At 33.0% G+C, this 27,788-nt stretch overlaps 1 protein-coding gene across 12 annotated transcripts in view; it reads right to left on the reverse strand.

Moving 5' to 3' along the window:
* Nucleotides 1–27,788, reverse strand: part of LOC143197130 (muscle calcium channel subunit alpha-1) — a 68,649-nt gene that overhangs the window by 25,081 nt on the left and 15,780 nt on the right. For 3 of the 12 annotated variants that reach the window (XM_076405320.1, XM_076405327.1, XM_076405332.1), the window contains exons 3-21: nt 23,375–23,480; nt 22,796–22,935; nt 22,346–22,452; nt 19,908–20,060; nt 17,807–18,039; nt 17,241–17,748; nt 16,035–16,108; nt 15,824–15,975; nt 15,561–15,768; nt 15,385–15,505; nt 15,105–15,315; nt 14,759–14,841; nt 14,516–14,657; nt 12,732–12,864; nt 12,501–12,667; nt 11,029–11,116; nt 7,895–8,002; nt 1,381–1,446; nt 1,278–1,301 (exon numbers count right to left, since the gene is read on the reverse strand). In XM_076405320.1, the coding sequence (XP_076261435.1) occupies nt 1,278–1,301; nt 1,381–1,446; nt 7,895–8,002; nt 11,029–11,116; nt 12,501–12,667; nt 12,732–12,864; nt 14,516–14,657; nt 14,759–14,841; nt 15,105–15,315; nt 15,385–15,505; nt 15,561–15,768; nt 15,824–15,975; nt 16,035–16,108; nt 17,241–17,748; nt 17,807–18,039; nt 19,908–20,060; nt 22,346–22,452; nt 22,796–22,935; nt 23,375–23,480 (2,824 nt within the window). Of the gene's footprint in view, nt 1–1,277; nt 1,302–1,380; nt 1,447–7,894; nt 8,003–8,330; nt 8,439–11,028; nt 11,117–12,500; nt 12,668–12,731; nt 12,865–14,152; nt 14,289–14,515; nt 14,658–14,758; nt 14,842–15,104; nt 15,316–15,384; nt 15,506–15,560; nt 15,769–15,823; nt 15,976–16,034; nt 16,109–17,240; nt 17,749–17,806; nt 18,040–19,907; nt 20,061–22,345; nt 22,453–22,795; nt 22,936–23,374; nt 23,481–27,788 lie in introns of all 12 variants that reach the window. The other 9 variants (XM_076405326.1, XM_076405331.1, XM_076405325.1 and 6 more) reach the window with 5 other exon arrangements.

Here is a 27,788-nt window from a genome sequence, read left to right on the forward strand (position 1 = left end):
ACATTTTCTGTAGTTTATGGACAGTTTAACAAGGCCTTCATGCTAAACCTTATTGAAGGCTTGTGCTACATCCAAGAATATAGCTGAGCATACTTTTTTACTTTCGTAGGCTTTTTTAATAACATCTGTTATTCTCTGGACCTGGCCAATTGTTAAATGCTTGTTAATAAACCCAAACTGGTTTGTTGGTATTAGGTTTTTCTCTGTAGTGCTCTAAACTGAATGCAGATATCAGACTATAACAGTGTCCTGTATTTGAAAGATAAGCCTTCGGAAGAGTTTAATAATAGCAGACGAGCCTTCAGTTCTCAATACTGTGATTTTTTCTTTCTTTTCTTTTCTTTCTTCTCACTTGATATCGTACACATGATACTGCCATATGGTACTATAAGGCGAAATATATCATGAAGAATGCTAGAAGCCTCAATATCTGTATCAACGATAATATTAGATCGGCTAAGGAGATTGTAGTGTCATATAGAACGACATGTTTGTTTTTAAAAAACGTGTAATTCCTATAATCCACTGCTATGTTTAAAAGTGGTAAAACAGCCTGTTTTTATCTTGGTTCCGTGAGCATGTATAAAGCAATAAGTTTTAAAACTGTTTACATTCACTGCATCACTGTGTTAAATTTAATTATATATTAAAAAACTTTTTCACCAAATGACAAATATTCATTTTCAGATATTTTAAACGAATCTATTAATTTAAGCGTGTTTTTCAGTGATGATATTCCCAACTCATAATTATTATTACGTAGAAATTTGATGGGCGTAGTTGTACTAAATATCTCTGACAAAGTTCGAGCGCCCTTATTGGAAAACCAATTATAAAGCAAGAAAACTTTTTAAAGCACGAAAACTGTAGTGAAACTTAATAAAACTATTATGAAAGATTCTATAACAATTGATGGCAAAACATGATACTATTTGGAAATTGAATATATACAACTAAGGATTCAAAGCAAATTGGTTCGTTTTGTAACGTAAGGCAACTGAAAAATCCAATTAAAATAATAACTATGTATCGCACAGTTTTTGATGTAATTTATTTAAGCCTAAAAACATCAAATGTGTAGGTTTGTTATTTAAATTAAAAAAAACAAGTACTGAAAAATAAATTACATCGTCGTGCTTAATAGAAATCAAAAGAATTCATGCACCCATGCAAAAATAGGAATATCTACAAACTCTGACCACTTGTAGTCATAACTAGTAAAACGTGATTGAATAAAAATAAAACTCCTAAAAAAAGTGTTAGAAACGGCTGCTCACATTCGACACATAGTTAACTTCGGCCTGAAATGTTGAATGAAATAAAGATGACACCGTCACCGGTGCCAAATTCGTGCTATTTCAATGTTGAGCTGAAGCTTACCAGCGTTACTACTCCGTATTGCATCGCAAAGTCACGAAGATCGAACGAAATTATTCTCATTTGCAACTACAGTACCCACAAAAACATTTAGACGGCAGGCTAAAGACAAATAACGAAAATATTTGACACGAATTTCTGCGCTATATCAAGCGTGGGTCTTTTTCACCCTTTTTCTACAAATGAACCATCAATCTTATACCCTCAATAATAAGTCACATCGTCTTTAAATGTATGTATGATAGTCTATCCAAAATAACAGTGAACCCACGTGATCATGATGTCGAATGTGTTGCCTATAGTACTTTGTAAATCCGTTTTAAATTGAGACCGTGTTTATATTTCGCCTTATTCTAGCTAAAAAGAGTTAGAACAAGCCTATAAAACTGTTATCTGATAAATAATATTCACAGTAGATTAGATGGCTGATGATATGGTCACAAAGTATCAAGTCTTCCACCTGAAATAAATCCACTTAATATAATATGAGGAGTGACATTGAGTGACTCAAAAAGCGACAGTGAGTGAATGAAACTTTCGGAATATGTGATTATGATCGAATGCTGATAATTACAAAGACAAAGTGATAAGAGTCCAAAGAACTGAAGGTGTGTATATAATTAATAGAGGATAATTGTAGCAAATTATGTTATAGAGTGTAAATGATTTATGTGCATAGATATGTAATTGTTTAAGATTATATATTAACTTTAGGTCAGAATCTATAAGAGGATGAATATTAACTGTTTTAGAGGATTAAATCTAATTCTATTATAAACTGTTGTTTAAATCCTTTGACAATTTATATATAAGGTTTACTATTATGTTAAAATAAATTATATTTGATAATATTATTTTTGTTTCATTATTTTATTTACATTTGAATTTTATTCGAAAAAATTCGAAGTTGATTCGACAATGTTGCGACGTTTTGACGTCATAAATTTAGATGACGTGAGTTCACTGTTTCATTTGATAGACTGTATGCGGAGAAGAATTAATTCATCTTATTTATTCTTGATGATGACCTGAAAAGCTGCCCATTACAGATATACACCATCATCTAATTACACGCTTTTTCCATCTTTCTGGCAATTCATAACTAACCAAAAAAATCGATGGAAACAAGTCGTAGTTGGAAAGAGCCAAATTTGGTCAATAGGGCTTAAAAAGACAAAAGTTTTCGCGCTCGACATTGCATTGTTTGTCTTATAAATCAAATTTGACATTTCAAAATTATATAAATCACCGCACACAATTATCTTGTGTATAATCATTATTACTATTTTCCTTTGGAGGGCATTAAACATTCGGTTGGGGAGAAAACAATTTCGGCTTGCCTTAATAGATAGATTTGAACTCGCATATTTCTAGCGAAATATATTTAATGAAGCCATATTAGAGCTCCTTTTAAAGCTACGATTCCAGATGATAATTACAGTCATATTTCATCTCCATGTTAAAAATCATAAGAAAGGGGAAAATGTTGAGCAATGATAAAGATGATCTTCATCCTGGATTGTCATCGTTGAAAAATTTGAGGAAATTCTTAGTCTACCTCTATATAGACTGACATATTTCATCTCATGACATTTCTACGGAGCTAAACATCGACTATAAGTGTAATGATGATAAAAAGTGGAACACATTCGATAAGAACGTACGAAAAACGTCATGGCCGAAGTCCATAAAGCTCCACAAAGGATTGCAAAGTCCGCATTGCTTCCATAGAAGATGATCCTAAATGTGTAGTGGGAATGAGAAGGAATTGTTGAATAAAAAAGCCAAAATTAATCAATAAGAACGATGTTATATTCCATCATGACAAGGCTAGACTACATATTTTAACGACTTGGTAAAAACTGAGACAGATTAGCTTGGAAGTTTTGATACACCCGCTATATAGTCCAGACTTTACCCCGTCTGATAACCATTTATTTCGGTCTCTGCGTAACTAACTTTAGCGGTTCAGAGACAAAATTATAATTTAATCAGAAAAGTGGTAAAAGGTGAATAATATTCTTCAATTTCATCATTAAACTCAAGAGAGTTAATAACTCCTAACCGTTAAATCTAGCATACATTAAGGAAATAGTTGCAATAACATCCGTTCTATGAAGCAATAAACTAACCTATTAAAAATAAGAAGTGATAAAAACAAAATAACACTTGAGATAAACCATTAAAAAAATTATAACAACGATAAAATGACGAACCGGTGAGAGTTTTGAATATACAAGTACAATTTTATTCGACGAATGTTCGAGTATATTTTTATAATGATGAAATTTGTTCGAAAAGAACAAGAATTCAAAATTGAAATCAACTCCAGATTTAATTAAAACATTTTTTTTTCCTTGGCTCTACCTTAATGGAAAAGTGGGGAATATCTTGGAGGGTTTGTTAAATTAAGTTCCTTAGATGTGTTAAAATTAACGGTATCTTACAGGTTTTATTCTAACGACTGGTATATTATTTCAAGGCCCAATGAAATATTAATTAAGATTATTGATTGATAATTTAACAGTGGTATTTATGGGGGTATATTATCTTTGATGAAGACGCTTTTATCTTATATTATGGAATTTTCGTATTGATTTTATTTTATCTCTCTTATATCATAAATAAAATGTATGTTTATTATTTATAATAATTATTTTATTTAATATTAAGGTCGTGTCTCCAACGAAGAAAATATAAGGGAGTTTCAACGACGTTTTATTGAATAGAAACACTGAAGCATCCAGTAGATAAAAGTATCTTGTATCCTGAGAATGTCTCGTTATAAATTGTAAAGGGAAATTGCAATTTTCAAAAGGGGAAGTGAAAAATAAATTACACCCCATTTATAACCGATTTCCTTTTATTTACTGAATATTGTTTGAAGTGTAGTAGGTTATTCGTTGACTCACATTATGCGATTATTTTTGGAAAACATACCGAAATTACTTAATCCCCAAGCTAATATATATTCGTATTATACATGTGAATAAATCATATAGTCTAATATTAATGAAATAATATAGACCTGCATTACTTATTCCTTTACAAAAATCTAATTTAGACATAAATAATTAAATATTATCTGGAAGGATTATACAGTTTCCCCTGTAAATGAATGTAAATAATTTTTATCCTAGTAAATGAATGAACACTGTTTGGAGAGATAGTCGAGTAAAAAAAACGACTGAAAATCAATAATGCAATTTCTAATAAATGTCTTGTTTTAGCTAATGAGTTCTGGTTAGTCGGCAAAAGATTATCTTGCGACCTAGTTCTTTAGTTTTCTGTACACACTAAATATCTTTAAATAACTAAAAGATAATATACACAGTTTAATTCTATTATAAATTGGACGTTATTATCATTAATAAACATTAATGCTCCAAACTCAAACCAATAATTTAACAATTTAAAGGCATATCTGTTAAATTACTATAATGTGATATGATTGAAATTAATTTCAATTAAAACAGTTTGGTTTAAACAAAATAATAAACGTACGGATAGAAATGCACAAATTAATAGAGAACGAAATAAGAAAAATGATTTATAGATTTTTGAAATCAGTTATTAACAAGGAAAACCGAAGATATTGACTTAAATATACAAACTGACAGAATTATAGGACAAATAACGCACAAACTAACCCAGGAAATAATTGCATTTCAATATTAACATTTTTGAAAAACACACCAAAATTACTTTATCTCCAAGATAATATATATTCGTGTTAATATGTGAATAAATGATATACTGTAATATTAATGAAATAATATAGACCTTCATTACTTATTCCTTTACAAACAGAACCGAATTAGTATTTCAGGTTTAAAGAGAAATAGAGATAATCTAGACATAAATAATTAAATATTATCTGGAACGATTATAAAGTTTCCCCTGTAAATGAATGTAAATAATTTTTTATCCTAGTAAATGAATGAACACTGTTTGGAGAGATAGTCAAGGAAAAAAACGACCGAAAATCAATAATGCAATTTCTAATTAATGTCTTGTTTTAGCTAATGAGTTCTGGTTAGTCGGCAAAAGATTATCTTGCGACCTAGTTCTTTAGTTTTCTGTACACACTAAATATCTTTAAATAACTAAAAGATGATATACACAGTTTAATACTATTATAAATTGGACGTTATTATCATTAATAAACATTAATGCTCAAACCAATAATTTAACAATTTAAAGGAATATCTGTTAAATTACTGTAATGTGATATGATTGAAATTAATTCCAATTAAAACAGTTAGGTTTAAACAAAAATAATACACGTACGGATAGAAATGCACAAATTAATAGAGAACGAAATAAGAAAGATGATTTATAGATTTTCTAAATCAGTTATTAACAAGGAAAACCTAAGATATTGACCTAAATACACAAACTGACAGAATTATAGGACAAATAACGCACAAACTAACCCAGAAAATAATTGCATTTCAAGATTAACGGTTGTCGTATATCAAATAAAGTTTTCTCCTTTCCGTTATTATAAAATCAATGTTGAAAATGTCGATAAGACAAATGTTTGCGCTCTCAAATATTGCTTTTATTTATGAACCTGAAATTATATTGTAAATGTTTGATGGACTGCTTTTTTTACACTGCTAGGGTCACCAAATACTATGACAAACTTTTCTCGGCTTTCTTTTATCGTTTAAAAAAACGTTTATTAGCTCTCCATACTTTACCCAATTCGAACCGAAACCCTAGAGAGAATGGATAATAAAAACGACGATGGAAAAATAGTTTTATAAATGTGAGATCGTGTTAATTCAAGGCCATTTCATAGACTGACATGCATCATGCTTCATGCATGACAATATCCGTTTCTGAACTACAATGAGTGGATGCTGTTAACTAAGCATTAAGAGTAAATATCGGCACTGAATTCAATAACTGCAAATAAATAACGAAATCCTAGATAAAGGCTACTCAAATATTTAACGCTATTTATCTATGTTACTATTTTAAATATAAATAATATCATTTTAGAGAGAGTAAATTATAATATTGTTTGTCTATACTATATGTAGTTATAAAAAAAGTATTATTAGTGATACATAATATTACTGGCTATATAAATCATGAATCATAACTATTGAGGTAGTATTCTGGTCTAGAATTGTGAAAAATCAGTTTCTCTTGAATCAGAGCAATATATACTGCCAAAACAAATGTCTTCTTCTTTTTATATACAAGAATTTTTGAGGAATTAATAAATTCTCGTCTTGCAATATATGCAATATATAACGAAAAGAAAACACTTTGTATCAGAGATATATATTTATGATATATAATATGTCTTGATGAAATTGTTCTCCTTGCTCATATCAACTGAGATTGCAAGTTTGCAGGAAAAAATCATGATGGTTATGCAAGAAGTGGCTTTCAACTTTAACTCTCATCATACAATCAAATGTCTTGAACTTGTCTATTATATTGACGATGATAAGTTTATGATTAGGTCCAGAGTAGGTTTATGTCCAAGTTGTCTTTTTCTTTGTCCCCATCGACACATCCATCTTTGGCCACAGCTTTTACTAATTGGCTTATTAAGCGCAGTTTTATATGAAATAGTGATAGAAGAATTATTATTTAGACGAAGTGTACTAAAGTTTTGTGGACGATGTTTTCTTGTCAGGTGTTAAAAATGTTCTTACGGTCCATTATTTCTTGAACTAATGTTGATCTTGGCTCATGTAAACCTTGGAAACTTTGTAAATCCGTTCTGTTGTCTAAAAACATGGATACTTTTAAATCCTCTTTTTGGGACCTTTTTATTTTTAATTAAAATTATTGCAAATGTTTTCATCATTTAGCCTAATTAAGATTTTTGATTAAAAAGTTATTACTACGGTAGCTTTTTTTTCTTGGACAGCGACAATTTTGTGGATTAACAATTACAATTTACCAGAATATGTTACGTTATTTAGATTAGAATGTTGTTATATATAAAAGCCAAAAAGTAATAAAGTAAAGATCAAAACTGATGTGGCAACATTGCGACATTTTGACGTCATAATTTGGACTGCATGGTGAATTGGCTGTATAATTGGAAGGACTATATTTGATAATACATTTATTAAACTTATTTTGATTGTTAATTAAAATTATTGATAAATTATTTATTGTTATTCAGCAAAATTGATGATTCTAGACCAGAATACCCAGAATGCTTTTTATGCCTAATGCGAGGAGAATATTTAATGATCAAAATTTGAATTCAAAAAAATCGCGCAAGTATTTTTTATGGGAGTACGTATCAGAGAATGGTAATAGGAAAAGTGTAGGAATAATTGTAGCACAGTATTACGAAGGCATGTAAAATTGATGGTAAATTATGTGGTGGGCGATAAACGTCGCAGAAATTCAGAAACAGTGGATTATGAGCGTGATCTGTGAGCTGAGCGAGCGGCGCTCTACTCATGCCGCTATCCAGTCAGCTACGACAGAACATGCACATCTACGGCGTAGTGCAGCTAGAAGCCCTGGGATTTACCTTGAAGAGCTGCACTCCAATGACAGCGAACATGAACTGCAGAAGGTAGGTGACCAGCATGATATTGCCGATCGTCTTAATGGCTACTATCACGCATTTCACTACATACTAGCCATAGGAAGATTCGGCATGAAGGAATGAAACAAACGAAACAGTCAGTAAAGTAAGTAAAGAAAAGCGAGGCTCAGTCGGTGGGGCAGCGCGCAGCCGGCTGGACGTCAAATGCACCCTGGGTAGACCGAGCAGGGGCGGCGCAGCATTGCCCTACCCTAGATATGACTACAAGTGCCTGAAGAGGTTGCTGGAGGAGGCCGAAACGCCGCGGTCAGCGGGCATGCGGGTTAGTAGCGGCCCGACCAGGCCCGGGGTTACACGAAGGCTGCACTGGGAACCCATAGGTGCATTTGCTGGACAACAACGGACTGCTGGTGCCTACCTTAAACAACTGGACTCCGATTACCGCGAACATGAACTGTAGCAGGCACGTGACCAGCACTATGTTGCCGATGGTCTTTACCGCGACAATCACGCACTGGACTACATGCTAGGGACAGATACAAGTCAGTCATTTTTATCGAGATGGCACCAGCCAGTTACGGCCGTATGTTCCCTCACCTAATGTCTGTCTCAGATCGGTATAGCGCGGCCGATGACGTGTCCGATAGTGAGCGAACCCGTGCTGAAATATCATCCAAACCCAACCGACCCCAACCCCTCTATCGATGGTTAGCCCACACCTATCTCTCCGGATCACAACATACATTAATATACATACAGTAATAGAGAGTTAACCCTTTACGTGACCATCAACTATTCAGTCCCTTCATTGGTTTGGTTTAAATTGCCATGATAGGAACCACAAAGGTACTTAATTAATCAAAGTAAATTTAATTACAATCAGTTACACTCAATAAAGAAAAGTTGCATCTTCGATTATTATGTATCTGAATGTACAAAACCTAAAGAACAAAGACATTGTCTTTCTACGAATAATCCAGTTCTATCCAAAAAATAGATTTATCAAGCTAAAAATCCCATCGTGTTACTAATGACAAGTTAATAGAATTTTAACAGAAAAATACTAAAAGTCTGCTTTCAGTAACAGAAAACAAAATATATAACTTAAAAAAGGATATGTTTTCAGGTTTCAATCATGTTATAGCAAAGTTGATTTTAAATTTTATTGGCAAATAAAATGTGATGGCGATATTGAGGATGTGACGTGGTACAATCTGTTTAAGAGGTAATCAAATTCCTCCAAAAGCAATCGAAGTGCCATCTAGTAAGTGGACAACATACATTTTTCCAAGGCAATCTTTGCGTTGACTCTCTATTACTATATGACTAAGAATCATTCGAATTAGGTCTGATCTGATTCTTCTTTAAGAATAATTGGCCTATACACGCGTTAAATTCCATCATGTTCGTTTCTAATCTGTTATTTAGCGAGATTCAGTGAATATCTGACGTTACTAGTAATGACATTTTTATTTAGTTTTGGGTAATTATTAATAAAATAAGCTCGAGTTCATTAGAAATAAGTGAGATTTTATGATTTCTATATTGACACGCCTGTTAACTGTCAAAATACAAATAATCTAGCAGTTTGAAGGTTATACATGGGATTAGTATTGTTGTGATTGTTACATATTATCTTGAACTTCTAAGGTAAAGGTTACGATAATGTAATTTTATGTCGAATGATAAGTATACATTCTACGGTGAAAACGCTTTCGACGACATCGAATAACAACAAAACCGTAATTGTAAATAAGATCAGGTATTATATCTCGTTAAATGACAGACTATAAACGAAAATGGTAGAAGTTAGAGCATGCGTAAGGCCTAGACAAAATGTTTGGATGGTTTTTAATGTATGTTCCGAATCACATACACTCACAAACATCAGCTTTATCGATTAGTACATGGTCAGCTGCGAGTCCATCTCTCACAACTTTACCAGGGTCATCTTCATGCAACTCACTACCATAATAGTATCATTAACATATCACTCAATAAGTCACAGGCCTGATATATACATGACGCCACTTCATAACCTAAAAACGTCCTAACCTTTAAATGATAATTTTCAACATTTCATGACAATCTGATGTTTGAATTAAAAGCTACAGTGGTTTTAGTGAAACAATGAATACAATGTCACAAGTTTACATAAAAAATCTTTGAGTTTTAACATATAGTCCAGATCTGATCCCCGTGACTACCGACGAAATTTGGCTCAAATAAAGTGGAAGCCTATTTTGAAAGCAAAAGAAAAATTGCCGTTCAACTAAACAGAGATGAATTTTGCTTAAACGCTGTTGTTTTATTCTGACCGTTATTCATTGAGTGACGTGTTATAATCGGTTAAAAAAACAATTCCTCCTCAGTTTTACTATCGTTATTGTCCACCGTTTGACATTAAAACATCCGCAAAGTTTATGAATAAACCATCTCCGCAGAAAATCATTTTAAAGACGCTTCCTTATCAAATATTCGAGAAAATTCATCGTCTACATTTATAGGATTTCGTATATAAATAGTTTTCCAATTTCTATGAAAATACAGGAATTGAATGGTAAAAGTTAATGGCTTGAAAATCAATTAAATGAGATAAAATAGACAATATTACAAAAGGAGATGAACATCGATTGAATTAGTTTCGAGGACTTCGAGGTGTTTCGATAGAAATTTTAATGTCAATCGGCATAAACAATATTTTACTGCATTTTTATTTTGTTACGAACAAGAAGTATTATTATTTTTTTTTAGGTTCATGCCTTAATGACAAAGGTCATTATGGACTTAACATTTAATTAAAAGTTTGAAATGCTTCATTCCCCATTAAAAAAAATGGTTTTATTCGGCATGCAGATGATTTTCATGAACGTTCTCGACGTATGTCAACACATTGAACATTTAGGTAAATATTTCAGCACCGTTCATAATTAAATTTCGAACTCAAAGATATGGTTACGATATCGTCTGGAAAACCGGTTGAATTCGTCACGTCATATCTTTGTGCTCGATGTAAGAATTAGGTAAGAATAAAAGGAAAGGAAAATAAAATAATCTGAAAATAAAATGATAATAACGGACACGCCAGCGGCTAAAAGCAAAGCTACTAAACCTACCTTCAGTCCTTTTGCTCGATTTATGGCCCTCAGCGGCCTCAACACCCTCAAAACTCTGAGAATTTTTACCACTGACATTGCTCCTTGGCTAAAATGGTATAAACGACATTATTTCTAATAAATATACGGTCACCAACGTTGTTACTCGTTAATTAGTGTTATTTTTTCAACAATTCAAATTTAAATTGTTATAAATAATTTATGAACTGGAAATATGAACCAATTTTGAGGGATTTACATGGCGTTAGTAACTATACTCATCGGTTATTACGTATTTCAGAGCTTTGAATTGCTAAAAACACCATTTGTTTTATTTTTCCTGCCACAGGGGTATTTTTATATGGGGTTAAATTTAGAAATTAAAAAAAATGTATCTGTAAATTCTTAATCAAAGGAAAAATGCTACTGAAACTCATGAGGAGCTTTTGGAAATTTATATCAGGCCTATAAATTAATTTTAAAGGATTTACAAGAGATGGTGTTGCTGGTAACTAACTTTATGTTGAAGCCGCACGGACAGGCTTCACTTTTCGTCAAAGGGTGAAGAAAAAACAATTTTGACGTCGGAAAAAGGCGACAAAAATTGGTGATTTTAGCACTGAGGCGGACTTTAGCGTTCTGGACAGCCAAAGAAAATTTGAAGACGAGGTTGCTATCTATCAAGGCATTACTTGCTATCGACTACAATTCATGTAGTTGAGTCGAGCACTGCACGAAAAATGACCTGAATATGAGTAAAGAGACAACAATGTTATTCTTCAGCATGACAACTCTAGACCACATGTTGCAAAACTGATGAAAATAACCTTGTAAACATTAAATTGGGAAGTACTACCCTACCCGTCGCATCCTCCAGACCTTGCTCCATCTGATCATTATTTATTCCGACATATGAGTCGTAAACTGTCTGAACAGCCCTTCACTTCTTATAATGATACCAAAAAATGGGTCGATTTCTTGATAGCATCAAAAGATACATCGTTTTTTCGAAATAGAATCCGTAAACTACCTGAAAGATGGGAGAAAGTACTGGCAATCGATGAACAATACATTGAATAGAATAGAATACGTTGTACCAGTTTTTCACGATAAAGCTTCACATCCTTGAAAACTAACTTATAGGCCAATATATTTATAAAATATTCAGATTATTAAGTTAACATATACAAGTAAGCACCATCATGTATTTCGTTCAATATACTCATCGCCATTTAATCACCACTTCTTTAGATCAATGTAGCATTCCAAATGATAAAACTATGGTACCACCGTGTTGCCAAAAGGATGTGATAATTTTAAAGTGGCAAAATGATCAAAATACAGGTAACCACCAAATATTTTCGATTTTTTTGTCAGTTTTCTCACGGGGATTTTTTTTTAATGGATTAAACCAGACGATATTTAAAATAGACATAAGAAAAAATCCCTCAAAATAAATACACATTCCTTATAGTGTAAAAATCGATATTTGCCTGTTAAAAATGGAGACCAGTGATACGCAGACGACCACTAAATCAAGCACGTTAAATGCAGACCTCAAAAAGGCACCCTTATGCAGAATGCATCCATAAGAAATAGTCTTTAATAGTAGTTCTACTGAAAAGATCCCAGTAAAAATGTAATCGAAAATGGTCAGTATCTGAAACAGTGAGAAGGCATCGATCAGACAACATCGTCCGTCATCACGATCAAATTATACTTGCTTCGGCCTTTTTATTGTCTTTATCTGGGATTGGGTCTTCTAAAGCTAACAGCGCCGAGGAAACCAAAATACAAACCAAAATGATATTGCTGAAATACGAATGATTGCATAGCCAGTGACAAAGCACGCGAAACCTAAAACAGAACGATTTTATTCGGTATTTGATTTTGATTCATTTCGTCGACCTATTCCTAGCAAACAAACACGATTTTGAAAAATAATTCGTGTAATTAACACAGAAAAAAACATCAGTATAGTTTTAGAAACCAACCTTTTGTTATCACTGAGGGGTGAGGGGATAGAACACATGTAACTATTATATTAGGCACTGGTAGTTAGCGTGATTATTTTTCAAACATTATATTGAAACTTGCTGGAATGACAGAACAAATTGTTTGCTTGCTAGGATTAGATTTTTGGGATATGCCAGATATTCGCTTATAATTTTTCTTTTTTTTTTGTCATCATTAATTTCACTATATCCAAGACGCAACCAATTGATCCAATATATATTTGTTGTCGACCTAATGAACTATGATGACCATTCAATGATTACTCAATGTACTAACAACTACCATTGACAAATAGCAAAGCATACGAGCTGACCAATATTTACCTAATGAATAACAGTTTTATTCTGGAAATATTTGACTTCATAGGTATATATTAGATATATAGGGTGAATCATCTATTAGTTTTTTTAGTGATTGTTTTATCCTGATATTGGTAGAATAGAGAGTTTCCATAACTTTTGCAATCAAAAGAGTGTCCTTTTATAGGATCAGGATGTGTTTTACCACATCCTTAAGAAGCTATTCCTGAATCGACCATGCAATGAATTCAGCTATAAACAGCAGGAACTAATACGTTGGTAGAAAACCTTTGAAAGTGTGGCCTGAATAATACTGAAACGATAACATTGAAAGTTCAAGAGCATTTTCAAAAAAAAAAATAACAGATGGACCACCCTATATTTTTGATGAGTTGGTTTTATTGACGAAATATTGTTGGTTGGCATCGATAATCTATATCAAAATGGGGTAATTTTGAAACAAATAATCGTTTTTAATGATAATTGATCTGTAAACACCTTGGATACATTATGGGAGAAAATTGAGTCCGAATTATATGCGATTTATGCAACATATCCCCCAAAAAACATTAAATGAAGTCGATCTACAACAGGAATACGAAAAAAAAGTTCAAACTGAGTATGATAGACTATTGTAACATGACTGAAACTGTTATAAACAATGATAGAGTATCGGCATAGCATATTAGCTAAGACATTTACTATAGGGGTAGATCTACACGCGTTGGGGTTCGCACTAGATATTAGTGCGGGACCACACTACAATACCGGAACAGGGTGCAAGCAACACACTGAGACCTAAGGCCACCATGTCTACTGTCACATGTCACCTGTTCGTGGGGGAAAACACGAAGAAAGACGAAGCGGGCGGTATTGGTAATTTCTGCGAGTTTTGTTTTATTTCGGACATGCGGCGTGGTCTTGCCCCAACTCGGCTACCCTCATCAATATCATCATCTCCGTTATCTGTAATGGCACACAATCACACTAATTACTAACTGTTTTCTATCAACATAGCTGCAGAAGTGGAGGCGCCTGTGACACCCCTAAACGACGGCAACCCATTATACACTTACTACGCTAACCAACGACAAACGATTTATTTTATTTTTGTTTTTAGGGAAAAAAGAAGAGCGAGATCGAGCTAGAAATAAACGACAATCTGCAGCTATGTTCCGTTCAAGAAGGCGTACCTGTTCTTATACGAAAATATAAAAAAGGCACTGCCTTTTGGTATCGGCCGGACTTTCTTAACTATAGCAACCTCGGACAAGCGGCGTGGTCTAGCCGATTCTTTCGGTACAACCACTATATCATCATCCACTCCTTCTTCCTCTAAAAATGACCTTTATCGGTTGGTAGTTCCCTCACTGAATATCTTCCTTTTCTACGCTTAAAACAGAAACCACAAGCCCTGGATATTATTACGATCTTACCTTCGTTCTGGTCGCCATCATCCCCTTCTTCTATCGCGATTTTCGTATGAGACTCAGCCTCCTCTTCTTCATCATGACCCGATCTGGAACAATACATAATATCCTTCGTTATTCTTATCAAAAAAAAAAAAAACAAAAAGATTCGCTATTTATAACGTCCACGTAACTGGATTATTCAAATTTTGACAATTAACAGAAGTTTTTCCTAATTCTAATAGTACTAAGTACTAAGTACTTCTAATAATGATTAATGAATCCAAAGAACAAAACACTTTTTAATATTGGACAGTATTATTATTTTATTAGGTCAAAAGGTTGAGTTATTTATTGACGCCAAAGAAATTACCTTTCTGAATATTGTCCATCTTCCATTTCTTCCTCTAAGCTGTGTTCCTCTTCATCCACTTCTTCCTCTTCCTCTTCCGGGTTTGGCGTGGGACTCTTCGACTTTTTCCCCTCCTGTTCCTTTTCTTCCTCTTCTTTTTCGATAGCCGTCAATGATTCTGCGTCTGCCAAATTGTCAACCGCAATGGCCAAGAACACATTTAGTAGAATGTCTGTGCGTTATGGTTAAGGATGATCTCTTAACTGGATGAAACCGGTAGAGTCTTGTTGTGAAAGGATACAGTTACCGCAGATAAAGAGAATTATATAATATATACAAGCTAAAGCACCAAATCCTTTGACACCACCGTATGCTTCAATGCCGTCATACATAACGGTATTCCAATCTTCACCAGTCAATATCTGAAAAATGGAACTATAAGGAAAACAATAATTTAAAATATTTTGAGGCGTTTACCTGAAAAACAGTTAGTAAACTTTGCCAAAAACTATCAAAATTGTATCTAGGTTTCTCTTCTGTCTTTCGATTAAAGCGACCTCCGAAAACTTGCATACCCAGAAGAGCAAAAATAACGATGAATAAAAACAGTAGAAGTAAGAGAGAAGCAATTGATTGTATAGAATTTAACAACGATGCCACTAAATTCGACAGTGACCGCCAATATCTGGAAAAAGAGCGTGAAAGAGACGTGACTAATTAATCATATTGATGTAACTTACTTTGTAACTTTAAAAACTCTTAATAACCTAACACAACGCAACACAGATATTCCCAATGGGGGCATAATATTCGTGTGGGTTAAAACCATCTCAGTTATACTACCAATAACAACAAAACAGTCAAAACGATTGAACAAGGATACAAAATAACCCTAAAAACGAATAAAATTGATACGGTTTTATTTATATGCGTTTTTCATCATAAACTTACTTGAAAACCCAAACTATACATTTTCAACAACATTTCTAACGTAAACAGGGCTATAAAAAACATGTTTGTGTACTCTGAAATACAATATGGGCGATATTACGTAAAGTTGCAGGAATTTATTATGTCAAAAAGTAACGGGAATTGATTATTGGGGACATCCGTCAGGTCTTGCCATTTAATTTATTTTCAATATCCACCATCGTTATGAATACATTTCTAGCCAAAACCTAGTCAAACCGAATAACCACTGCATTTACAATTGATAAAAAATGTTAATGTACAATTCCCGGAACTATTTTGACAAAATGTTACAGGTCAATTGAAAAGTCCCCGGCCTGACACATAGATGGCGCTACTAGAATTAAATCCATATCATTTTTAGTATTTAGTGGATAAAAAGAAATTTCGCGTGTTGATAAAATATTGCTTTTTGAAGGGAAAAAATACAATTGAAGCAAAAACTTGGCTTGATGCTGAGTTTCCGGACACTACCACGAGTTGATGATTCGGAACAGTGTTTGAAAATGACCAAGCGTAATAAACACCAGTTTTGCGTCGATATGTGACAATGGATGAAACATGGCTCCATCATTTCACTCCTAAGTCCAATCGACAGTCATCCGAGTAGACTGCACACGATGAACTCGCTCTAAAGCGTGGGAAAACGCTCGAAAACAGTCGACTGGCAAGGTTATGGCGTCTGTATTTTGGGATGCGCATGGAATAATTTTCATTGACCACTTTAAAAAAAGGAAGGATCATGAACAGCGATTATTGTATAGCGTTATTGGACCGTTTGAAGGACGAAATCGTCGAAAAACGGTTGAAGAAAAAGAAAGTGCTGCTTCACCAAAACAATGCACCGTGTCAAAAATCCGTGGATCGTGCTTCGAATTGGTTCCTCATCCACCGTATTCTCCAGATCAGTCCCCCAGCGACTATTTCCTGTTCTCAGATCTCAAAAGAATTCTCACTGAGAAGAAATTTTCGTCAAATGAAGAGGTGATCGCCGAAACTGAGGCCTTTTTTGAAGCAAAGGAAAAATCATACTACAAAAATGGTATCGAAAAGTTGGAGGGTCGCTATAATCAGTGTATCACCCTTGAAGGGAATTATGTTAAATAAAAAAAAACAAATTTTGCCAGAAAATGTTTGTTACTATAGTAGGCCGGGGACTTTTCAATTGACCTGTTATATGACAGTTACCTTGAAAATCATCCAACCAAGGAGGTTGTTCGTAATGTTCAGTGGCTAAAACGCCAGTATTTAGAAACACCAATACGATAATAAGCCAATAAAAAGTCTGCGATTTGACAGCTTTCCGACAAGCCCTTCGCATCCTCCTATTAACTCTATCGAAGTCTTTTTTCTTCTTGCTAAACCACGATTCTTGTTGGATCTCTTCCTCCAACTGATCGGTGGACGCCATCTCGTTGGCAATCGCATTCCGTTGATCCGAATTTTGTTGGTCTTCACCTTCCGGCTCGATGTCCTCAGCTTGCGTTATCCAATCTAAATATCCCCTGAGATCTTCTTCGAGTTGCTGTTTCTCTCTGAGCTTGTGAAAATCACCTCGCGCTTTCGCCTTTTCTCTTTCTTTCGAGAACTCGCCGCTGAGGACACCAAGAATAAGGTTCATAACGAAAAATGCTCCTAATATTACCATCGATACGAAATAAGACCATTGCCATTCGCGGCCTAATGCATCTTGTATCTAAAAGGCCGATATGGTTAGTTTATGCAAAAAAATGATCCGAATATCGTTTATTTACGTTATATAGAACATCAGTCCATCCTTCGAGAGTAATACATTGGAATACTGTCAACATGGCCAAACCAAAATTATCGAAATTGGTTATTCCCGAATTCGGACCTTCCCACTCATCCTTACAGGCAACATCAATAGCTAAACCGACTTCGTGACAAGTTTTACAAACAAAATCGGAACCTATTTCAAAACAATTAAACCCATCGCCGCATGGATGAGCCCCTTCCATTTGTTCCCCTAAAATATAATCAATTTAAAAAACCCCAAAACGCCTACTTCACATTTCTATACAATACTATTTTAACACACGTACATATTATAGTCCTGTATCATGAAAATCAATTTACTCATTACGTTAATATTCTTTAATTTAGTAATAGATAATAGAAACTCAATGATAATCCACTATATAATGGCTATAATTAAACAACAACATTATATTGCTGAATAATATTAATAATACGAGGGTAAAACTCATTTATTGAGAATAAAAAATCAGATTTTAAATACAATTTCTGGCAACTCGATACTTTTACGAGGGTCACTATTTATATTTCGGGAATCGGCAACACTGTTGTCATGTGAGTCCATCTGACGGTTCCATCGTAAAGTTTGATATTTCTGACGATATACGTACTCAGAACATTTTGTCGCACGGAAGCGATTTGTTTATTTTATATTTAGTTGAAACTTTCGTATCGGTATAAAAAATGGAAGTGAATCGTGAACATTTTCGTGCGATGATTTTTCACGATTTTCGACGTGGATTATCACAACAAGAGTGCACCAATCAACTTAATTTGACTTTTGGCGATGCAGCTCCATAAAAAACCACCGTGTATCGCTGGTTTAGTGAATTCAATCGTGGTCGTAGTTCGCTGTCCGATGAGTTTCGTGAAGGTCATCCAAAATCGGCTGTTGTGCCAGAAAACATCGATGCTGTGTACGAAATGATTAAGCAAGATCGTCATGTCACCTATTGTGAGATTGAGGCATTAGTTCCACCAGCATATATGCGATTTTACATGAACACTTAGCTGTGCGAAAGTTATGTTCGCGTTGGATCTCACACAATTTGACAATCGCTTAAAAAAAGGCTCGTGTCGATTGGTGCAAAGAAATGCTTAAGAAATTCAATCGCGGTGCTTCGAAAAACGTTTATAAAATCGTGACAGGGACGAATCATGGATATATTCGTATGAGCCCGAAAGTAAGCAGCAGTCGACCGTATAGGTGTTCAAAGATGAACCAAATTCAACAAAAGTTGTTCGCGCACGAAGCACTTCAATGAAAATGGTGGCCTGTTTCTTCGGGAAAACTGGTCATATTGCAACAGCAACAGACAATGCGAGCTCTCACACATCGGCTCAAACAAAAGACTATTTGAGCACTCAAAACATCGAATTGATGGGTCATCCGCGATAAAGCCCTGATTTGGCACCCAATGACTTCTTTTTGTTCCCATTCGTGAAGAATAAACTGCATAGTCAACGATTTTCTTCGCCAGAAGAAGCTATTGAAGCGTTCAAAAATCATGTTTATATTTATTCTAATGGTTTTTTTTCTTCGTAGTAACTTTTTTAAATCTTTATGCAATATTTAGACATGATCTTATCATATTGTTTACAAGCCATGATGATTTAGTTTTAGTAACCGCCATAAAAACATAGCTGCCACCCTATATTATCAATAATTACAGAATAACGCTTGCATTTATTAATAATGATGTAATAAACAAATTAATTAACTAATCGTTTTGTATTATTACTCAATGAATTAACGAAATTATTAATAAACTATTTTTACGGTGTAAAATTAGTAAGATTTATTTAAAAAAAAAAGTACTAAACAGGTACTACATAATATAGCTCGATAATCATCAAGACGATTATCATTCTTCTGGAATAACTAACTGGAAGACCATTAACACTCCCTGATATTGATATAAAAAGTTTTTATATAAAGGCCTTGAAATTGATTGATTGTGACCTGTCAACAAGTTACCTAAATTGATTTTGTTCTGTTGATATCAGTGTGCGGAAACAAGCAAAAAAAAATCGCGTTTTTCTTATCTGAAAACTCGTCGCCTCTGGTGGTTATCTTACCTGTGTTATTATTAAAACAAGTCTTATGCATCTGGCCTGAGAATAACTCTAATCCAATAATGGCATAAATAATAATAACAAACAACACTAATAAAGCAATATGTAATAAAGGCACCATGGCACGGAGGATTGAATTTAATACAACTTGTAAACCTGAAAAAACACAGAAACAATGTTTTATTAAAAGTTTCGCCAAACACGATACAAATTGCGATACATTATTTTTCTTAATATTAAGTTTTCTCGACCTTATATATTACGTTATAAGACAGTGCAATTTACAATTTTTCCATTATATCTCAAACCAATGTGAGTTTGACAAAAGATCCATTCAATATATTAACTCCACCGACATTAATTGTTTAATATTATACAATATATTTTTTTTATATTTTGAAGTCTCTTTTTTACCAACGAGGGTTTATCTCGACTGGGCCTACAACAGTTTAACGAGGGCTCCGAACCACGGTCCTTGGCATTAAGCCTACCGATTTATCCCAGAAGACATCCGGTCTTACCCAGCCTGGTTACTGGCGTGTCTGGGATCATTTGCCCTATCGAATACTGCACTCTTGCCTAGGACAATCACAAACAAAAATACGACTATGCCCCAGCAGGATTCGAACCCCCGACTATCGCAATAGTAGGATGACCGTCCTGTCGCCTTTACCACTGCGCCAACCAATGCCGGCATATATTATAATTAATTTAATATTATAAGTATTATTAAGAACGAAATGCACACCATAAATTACGTTATTGTAAACTTATAAACACGTTCTATCTATTTTTTTTTAAATATACACTATTTATCCCAATAAACGGTTATTAAAATGGAAGGGATTTAATTTTGAGGAATTTACATATAACTTATCTAGTATTAGTAAGTTTGAGATTCCTTAATCTGAATAACATATAATGAGAAAAGGTGCTCTTAAAAATCATCAAATATTGAAAGTATGTATCTAATTTTTACAATAAAGTGGTAAAGGCGATAGGACGGTCCTCCTACTGTTTCGATAGCCGCGGGTTTAAATCCTGCCGGGGCATGGTCGTAAATTTATGTTTGTGATTGTTTAAAGTTTGTGATTGTCTACAGAGGCAAGAGTGTCAAATTCGACAAAGAGAAAAATGATGCCAGTCACGCCAGTAACCAGGCTGGGTAAGACCGGATGATTTATAAAGTTGGTCACTCGCCAGTCGGTAGGCTTAATGCTGACGACCGTCGTTCGGAGCCCACGTTAAACTGTAGGTCCAGTCCAGATAAACCAATAATTAGTAAAAGGATACTTTAAAATATAGGTTATTATATTTCATAATTTTAAATCTATACAAATAAATATTGATACAATCTATAAAATGAACATTAAAATAAGTACGAAAATATAACTTGCCTGAAATATAATTTCATTATTTGTGCGGATACATTTGTTTAAAAAAATAGTTGTCATTTCGTTTCAAATGTAACAAAGTGGGACTTGTATTATTAAATAGATTTCCTGACAGTTAAACAAATGTGAATAGTAGTTATAAGTATATTTTTCACCAAATAAAAACAAGAATTGACAAAAAAAACCCACAACATTAATTAAAAGTCTCATTATATTTTTTTACATGAAAAAAAGTTGGTTATTATTGATTTTTATTATATATATATTTTAGGATGTATTTGTTTTGTGCTTATAATTATTCGTAATTTTAAATGTACGTAAATGATCATAAAAACATAACCGTAATATCATTTGATTAGTTTTTTTGTGTTGATATATTTACTTAATGAACTAGAACTATTTGAAATAAAAAAGTATGTGTGTCTATCTAATGGAACGAAGTGGGATTTGCATTATTAAATAGATTTCCTTGACAGTGGAAAGGTATAATTTATTTTTGGATAGGACCCATAATGCATAAAAACTCATATCCTATTATTTCCATAATGCATTCTATGATAATATAAACTATAATTGATAAGTTTTGTTCCACAATATTACACGTATTTCTCCTCACACATAAAAAAGTTCTTAATATTTCACTCTATGTGCGGAATATTTAATAAAGTTGTAAATTTACTGCCTTTAACTTTCTACATGATAAATTGTTTTTGCCTGGATTTAATTTCAGTTTTGTCTAAAATAACTGGACGATAAAATGCGTATCAGGGTCCAATTCAAATTGTGTCCACAAGAAACGTTTGACCAATCATTCTGGGACCCTTTTAAGGACTATTATGTCCTATAATTGGATGATTCCGATCAATAAAAATACATTATCTGGTTTTAAACCAAGCTGACGTTTCAAATATTTTTTACAAAGTTCACCGATACATCGAGACATATCTGTTTACGTTTTTATTACTGGAAATGCAAGCAAATTCACAGAATATTATTTTTGGAAATCCTATTGTTAAATATTAAAAGTAAATTAATTGGTTTACTTACTTGGTACACCTGACACTAGTCTCAGAGGACGTAAAACTCTAAAGGCTCTTAGAGCTTTTACATCAAAACTATCTCTCGTCAAAAAAGATAGTGCTGTACTTATCATACTAGAAAAACACATAAAACCTTATTAGAATAGAGAAAACGCTACGAAATAAACAATAAAGGCATACGTATAAATCAATATTTATTAAAAATGCAGGAACTGTCTGTTTTTCTAGATGAAATATTATCATGCTTTTGCAATATAAATAGCGAAGCATGTACGGACAATTCTTCTAACCTACTTTAGAAGAATTAGGTTATGAGACAAATTATTGACGAAAACGCAATTCATAATATGATTCGTTTTCTTAATACACAGCAGAAAATAAACTGTTGTATAATATATGCCTTCTAATATTATTACATCATATAATTTATAACGTGTAAAATAAATAAAATACATACCCTATAACTACAATAGTAAAATCAAGTAAGTTCCATCCATTTCTTAAATAAGCTCCAGGATGCATCAAAAAACCATACGCTATTATTTTCATAATGCATTCTGCGGTAAAAATAACTAAAAAGATGTATTCAATCTTTTCCTGAAAATCAAAGAGAAACAAACAATTTTACTTTCAGTATAACGGGCGTTAAATTGATTTCGATTGGGCCGAAAAAAAAACAACACTAAATACAGAGAATGCACGTAAAAAACTCCTTTATTCCGCTGTATTAAAAATGGAGAACAATGGAGAGACGTGTTAGCTCTTTGAGGCAAATTAAATAAAGTCACTTTATTGTATAGGAGTCAGCGCGTAAAATAAAAACCAGAAAAAGGACCGACCGTTTTTCAACGAACAAAAATCGCGTTTTTAAATAACATTTTCAGCTCTTTTAGTTTTAAGCCGATATTATTTTTATTAATGAAAATTTCCGTATACACAGAAACGTAATTTAGAAAATTATAAAAGCAGGAGAAGTTTTTTTTAATTCTACTCTTTGATATTAGAAAGTAAAAATATAATAAAAGCAAACTCTTACCAAATACGCATTGGTCGTATTTGAATCACCATTAGGAAAAGGTGTGTAGACAGCCAAGGCAACGCAATTCGCAAAAATCGTCATCAAAATCAACCATTCAAAAGGCCTGTTTAAACTAGTTAAGGAAATATTTTGTTTTAATATGTATTTACGAATCATTATTGTCTTTGCATAAGGTGTCTCAAGAGAAAGTTTATTTTTGTGCTATTTACTTTTACGTTATTTTGTACTTTTATTTGTGTACCTAACGCTATACTCTACTACAAGACATAACTGGTGTAACAGTTCAATCGAAAAGTCCCCGGCCTACCATAGTAAAACACATTTTTTTGGCAAAATTAGTTTTTTTTATTCAACATAATTCTCTTCAAGGGTGATACACTGATTATGGCGACCCTCAAACTTTTTGATACCATTTTTGTAATACGATTTGTCCTTTGCTTCAAAATAGGCCTCAGTTTCGGCGATCATCTCTTCAATCGACGAAACAGGAAATCGTCGCTGGGGGTCGGATCTGGAGAATACGGTGGATGAGAAAGCAATTCGAAGCCCAATTCATGGATTTTTCCCATTTTTTCACTGACTTGTGACACGGTGAATTGTCTTGGTGAAGCAGTACTTTCTTTTTCTTCAAATACGGCCATTTTTCGGCGATTTTGTCCTTCAAACGGTCCAATAACGCTATCTAGTAGTCGCTGTTATACAGACGCCATAACCTTGCCAGCCGACTGTTGCGATTTCCCACGCTTTGAAGCGGATTCATCATGTGCAATCCACTCGGATGACTATCGATTGGACAGTTGGACATTATGGAACCATGTCTCATCCATTGTCACATATCGACGCAAAAACTCGGATTTATTACGCTTGATCATCTTCAAACACTTTCACATTCGTGAATGATATGATGTACACGTTCAGTTGATATCTTTAAAGTGTCTGCTATTTCATTCAATTTCAATTTACGGTCATTCAAAATCGTTTTGTGGATTTTTTAAGTGTTTTTGTCGGTAACAACCTCTTTTGGGCGTCCACTGCGTTCACCGTCTTCGGTTCTCATTTCACCACGTCTAAACTTAGCATACCAACCCTTGATGATTGATTTTCCTGGGGCAGTGTCCGAAAACTGGGCATCAAGCCAAGTTTTTGCTTCAACTGTATTTTTCCCTTCAAAAAGCAATATTTTATCAACACGCGATATTCTTTTTTATCCATTTTTTTCACAATAACAAAAGTTGCTTCACTCAAAATGCTATAATTCACAAACTAATGATTCGACAGCTGTCAAATTTATACACGCATCTTTTGAGGGTTAGGGCTAACTAAAAAACATGTGGATTTAATTCTATTAGCGCCATCTATGTGTCAGACCGGGGACTTTTCAATTAAAGTCAATTAAAGTTAAATTAAGTTTTGTCGGCTTCTAACCTCTGTTATCATTAATATTTATCTATTCTATTAATATTATTCTATCACTTTTTAACTAGGATAAATTAAGAAGGAAAAACTGGCTATTAGTTTAAGACAAATGAGTTCTGAGAGTGCGATGTCGGTAATAGATTTTTAAGGAGTAAGAAATGGTGATTTTAACAATTTATAAACTTTGTTTTGAACCTCCTGATACATATGTAGATAAACATCCGATATTCCTTGTGTCCCTGTTCATAAAAATGCAGAACGTTCAGACTAAGTTAATAGATATTCCGGGAACATTGGGAATGCTCTTTGTGTTATTTACCCAAAAGTCACAAAAGGGGACTTTTTTCCTTTTTGATTATTTTACGATGTTAGCGATTATTACGATGTCTCATCTCCAAAGTTGACGTATACGACGATCGATTTTAGTCCCAGTTAAATTTGCTGTAAAATGCCGTAAATCTTGAGTTTTGCTAAAGTTGCAAAAATAAAATTCAGCTACAAGATAAAACGAACGACTTGGTTGTTCGACATGGAAAAACGACACGAAATGGAACATTGAATACACGGTTTTTTGTCGTCAAAAAATTCAGGTCATGTAATTTAATATTGTACTGACACTTTAACACTGATTTAGCACTTTACTTAACAACCATTAAGTATATTGAAAAAATAATCCACCTTTTTTACGTTTTAATATATAACATCACAAGTTTTTTCATCAAAATAATCATTTCCAGATCTAATTCGAACATTCCAATATAGTTTTAAACTCATCTCAAGAACTAAACAACTTAATCACCATATAGAAATCGAGAAAATCTGATTTTCTTGTCATTGAGTAACGAGATGCCTTTTTCGTTATTGCATAATATTCTTCATTGAGTAAATATTATTCAGAGTGTAATTTTTACTATAATCACTGAGATATTATTTAATAACAAGAAATTTATATTAAAAATGTCAAAATATCAGACGATTATTTATTACGAACGTTTTTTATTCTTTGGAATAAAATTCCCAAAAGGACTTTTATCTTAATATTTATTTTATTTCGATCAATGGCTCTTATTAAATACCGTTAGTACTCTGTCCTTCACTAAATTGTCGTAATTATGATACTGAAATATTCGCCTTCAATGACGTTCACATTTAATTATTGGAAACCCTCTAATCTTATTAATGTCTACGGTAATATTAACAAATTAATTAACTGTACGTATTCAGCAAAATGTCGGGGCCATAGTGGGAATTATATTCGTATTCTAACCGTAAAATAACTAAAGAAAGTAACCACTTAACTTGTTATTGTAAACCCAACTAAATAAAGATAACGAACGGTTCTTGTAAAGTATAAATTCGACATATTTTTTAACAAACCGCCAATATCAAGTGTTATTTTAGCCGAATTGAATGGTTTTGAAAGCTGGAAGTTCTTTTTTGACATCGGATACGCCGACACGTTTAAAATCGAAGACATATATTTTGGAAATGGCCGTTATCCGAACTATCAACTTTTCACGCGTTCTTTTAATTAAATACGCCGAGGGATTATGTCCCAATTTTATAGAATAGTGGTGTGAAATTTCGGAAGCTTTCATTATTTAATTTCGGCATTAAAGTTTGATAAATGGCCTTACTAGTCAATTAGCTTGAAAAGCTGGGATTAATATTCTAGGAAAGGCAGATAATTTTGGTTGATACGAAAATATCCAACGGAACATTTTTTTAACATTGGATTTATTTATAACAACGTTAAAAATAAGTTTCCAAGAATCATTTTCCTTTTTAAATCAAATGCAACAATTTCAAAAAGATTTTACGATAGATGACAGCGATATTTCATGAAGTATCCACAGTGTCAGGCAACAGCAGATTTCTTTAAACCAATCAACGAAAATGAATGGTTATTTAGATTGATATTTCGAATTTCCACCTATAATTGTTAATTAATTAATAATCGTTATATTACTAATGTCTGTTAACTTCATCATAATGTGTGTTAACTTCATCATAATGTGTGTTAACTTCATAAATATACTTCATCCAACCAAACAATATGTCATTTTATATTTTCTTGATATAATTCCAATACAACTCATTTCAAACTTGATATATTAAGATTGATATATCTCGTATATAAGTTTTATTAGTTTTGTCGCAAATCAAAATACTTTTTATGTACTTTGTCTCGAGGGACTTTATTTGACACTGTGGATAAATTAAAAATCCATTTATATAGAAAAATCCATTAGCGTCTGATCCGAATGGGGATTTTTGTTTTGATCCAAAAGGCCGATTTAATTTAGAACCTTTTATGCGGTAGGATTATCCAGCACGAGTGCTAATTACAACATTACAACCGATTATAATATCGAGACAAAGAAATAGGACGTTTCGGATATCAAAATACGTCAAAGATTTAATGGTTTTTACTACAATTTCCTCTAATAAAAATCTATTTTTAACGCCGGCTTTAAAAAATAAGTATAATACAAACAAAGGTGGTTTATCTTAGCTAAAAATAATGTAACACTGTAATTCTGATGACTTTTAAAGATATAAATACGAAAAAACTAATGAAAGTTCTAATAAAACACGAGATAAGAAAATGCTAATGAATAACGATAATAATTTAGTTTTAGGTAAAATTTATTTCGCAAAAACTCGACTAAAATGTAGTTGAAAATTATTATACTAGTATTAAAAAGTTGGTACGTATGAATGGTGGTAATTTAGTTTTCCAAATGAATACATTTTACGACTTGCCAGTTAATTTAGTCTCGTTGATCATTTGCCTTGAAGAAGTTAACACTCACAAGTATAAATAGAAAATTTATATTATGCATCGAACTCTATCATCATACCAAAGCAAGAAAATAACTGTAAACTAACTCTAATATAATCAGAAAAGTTCAATTTCTCATCCAAAATAAAAATAAAATAGAATTAATCATTCTGTCTTTAAATTGTTTTAACATTTCCAGCACCAAGTTTA

The sequence above is a fragment of the Rhynchophorus ferrugineus genome, unplaced genomic scaffold, assembly GCF_030347505.1.
Source record: "Rhynchophorus ferrugineus isolate W39M unplaced genomic scaffold, kcgeb_rfMv2 rfM5, whole genome shotgun sequence".
In the NCBI taxonomy this organism is placed as follows: domain Eukaryota; kingdom Metazoa; phylum Arthropoda; class Insecta; order Coleoptera; family Curculionidae; genus Rhynchophorus; species Rhynchophorus ferrugineus.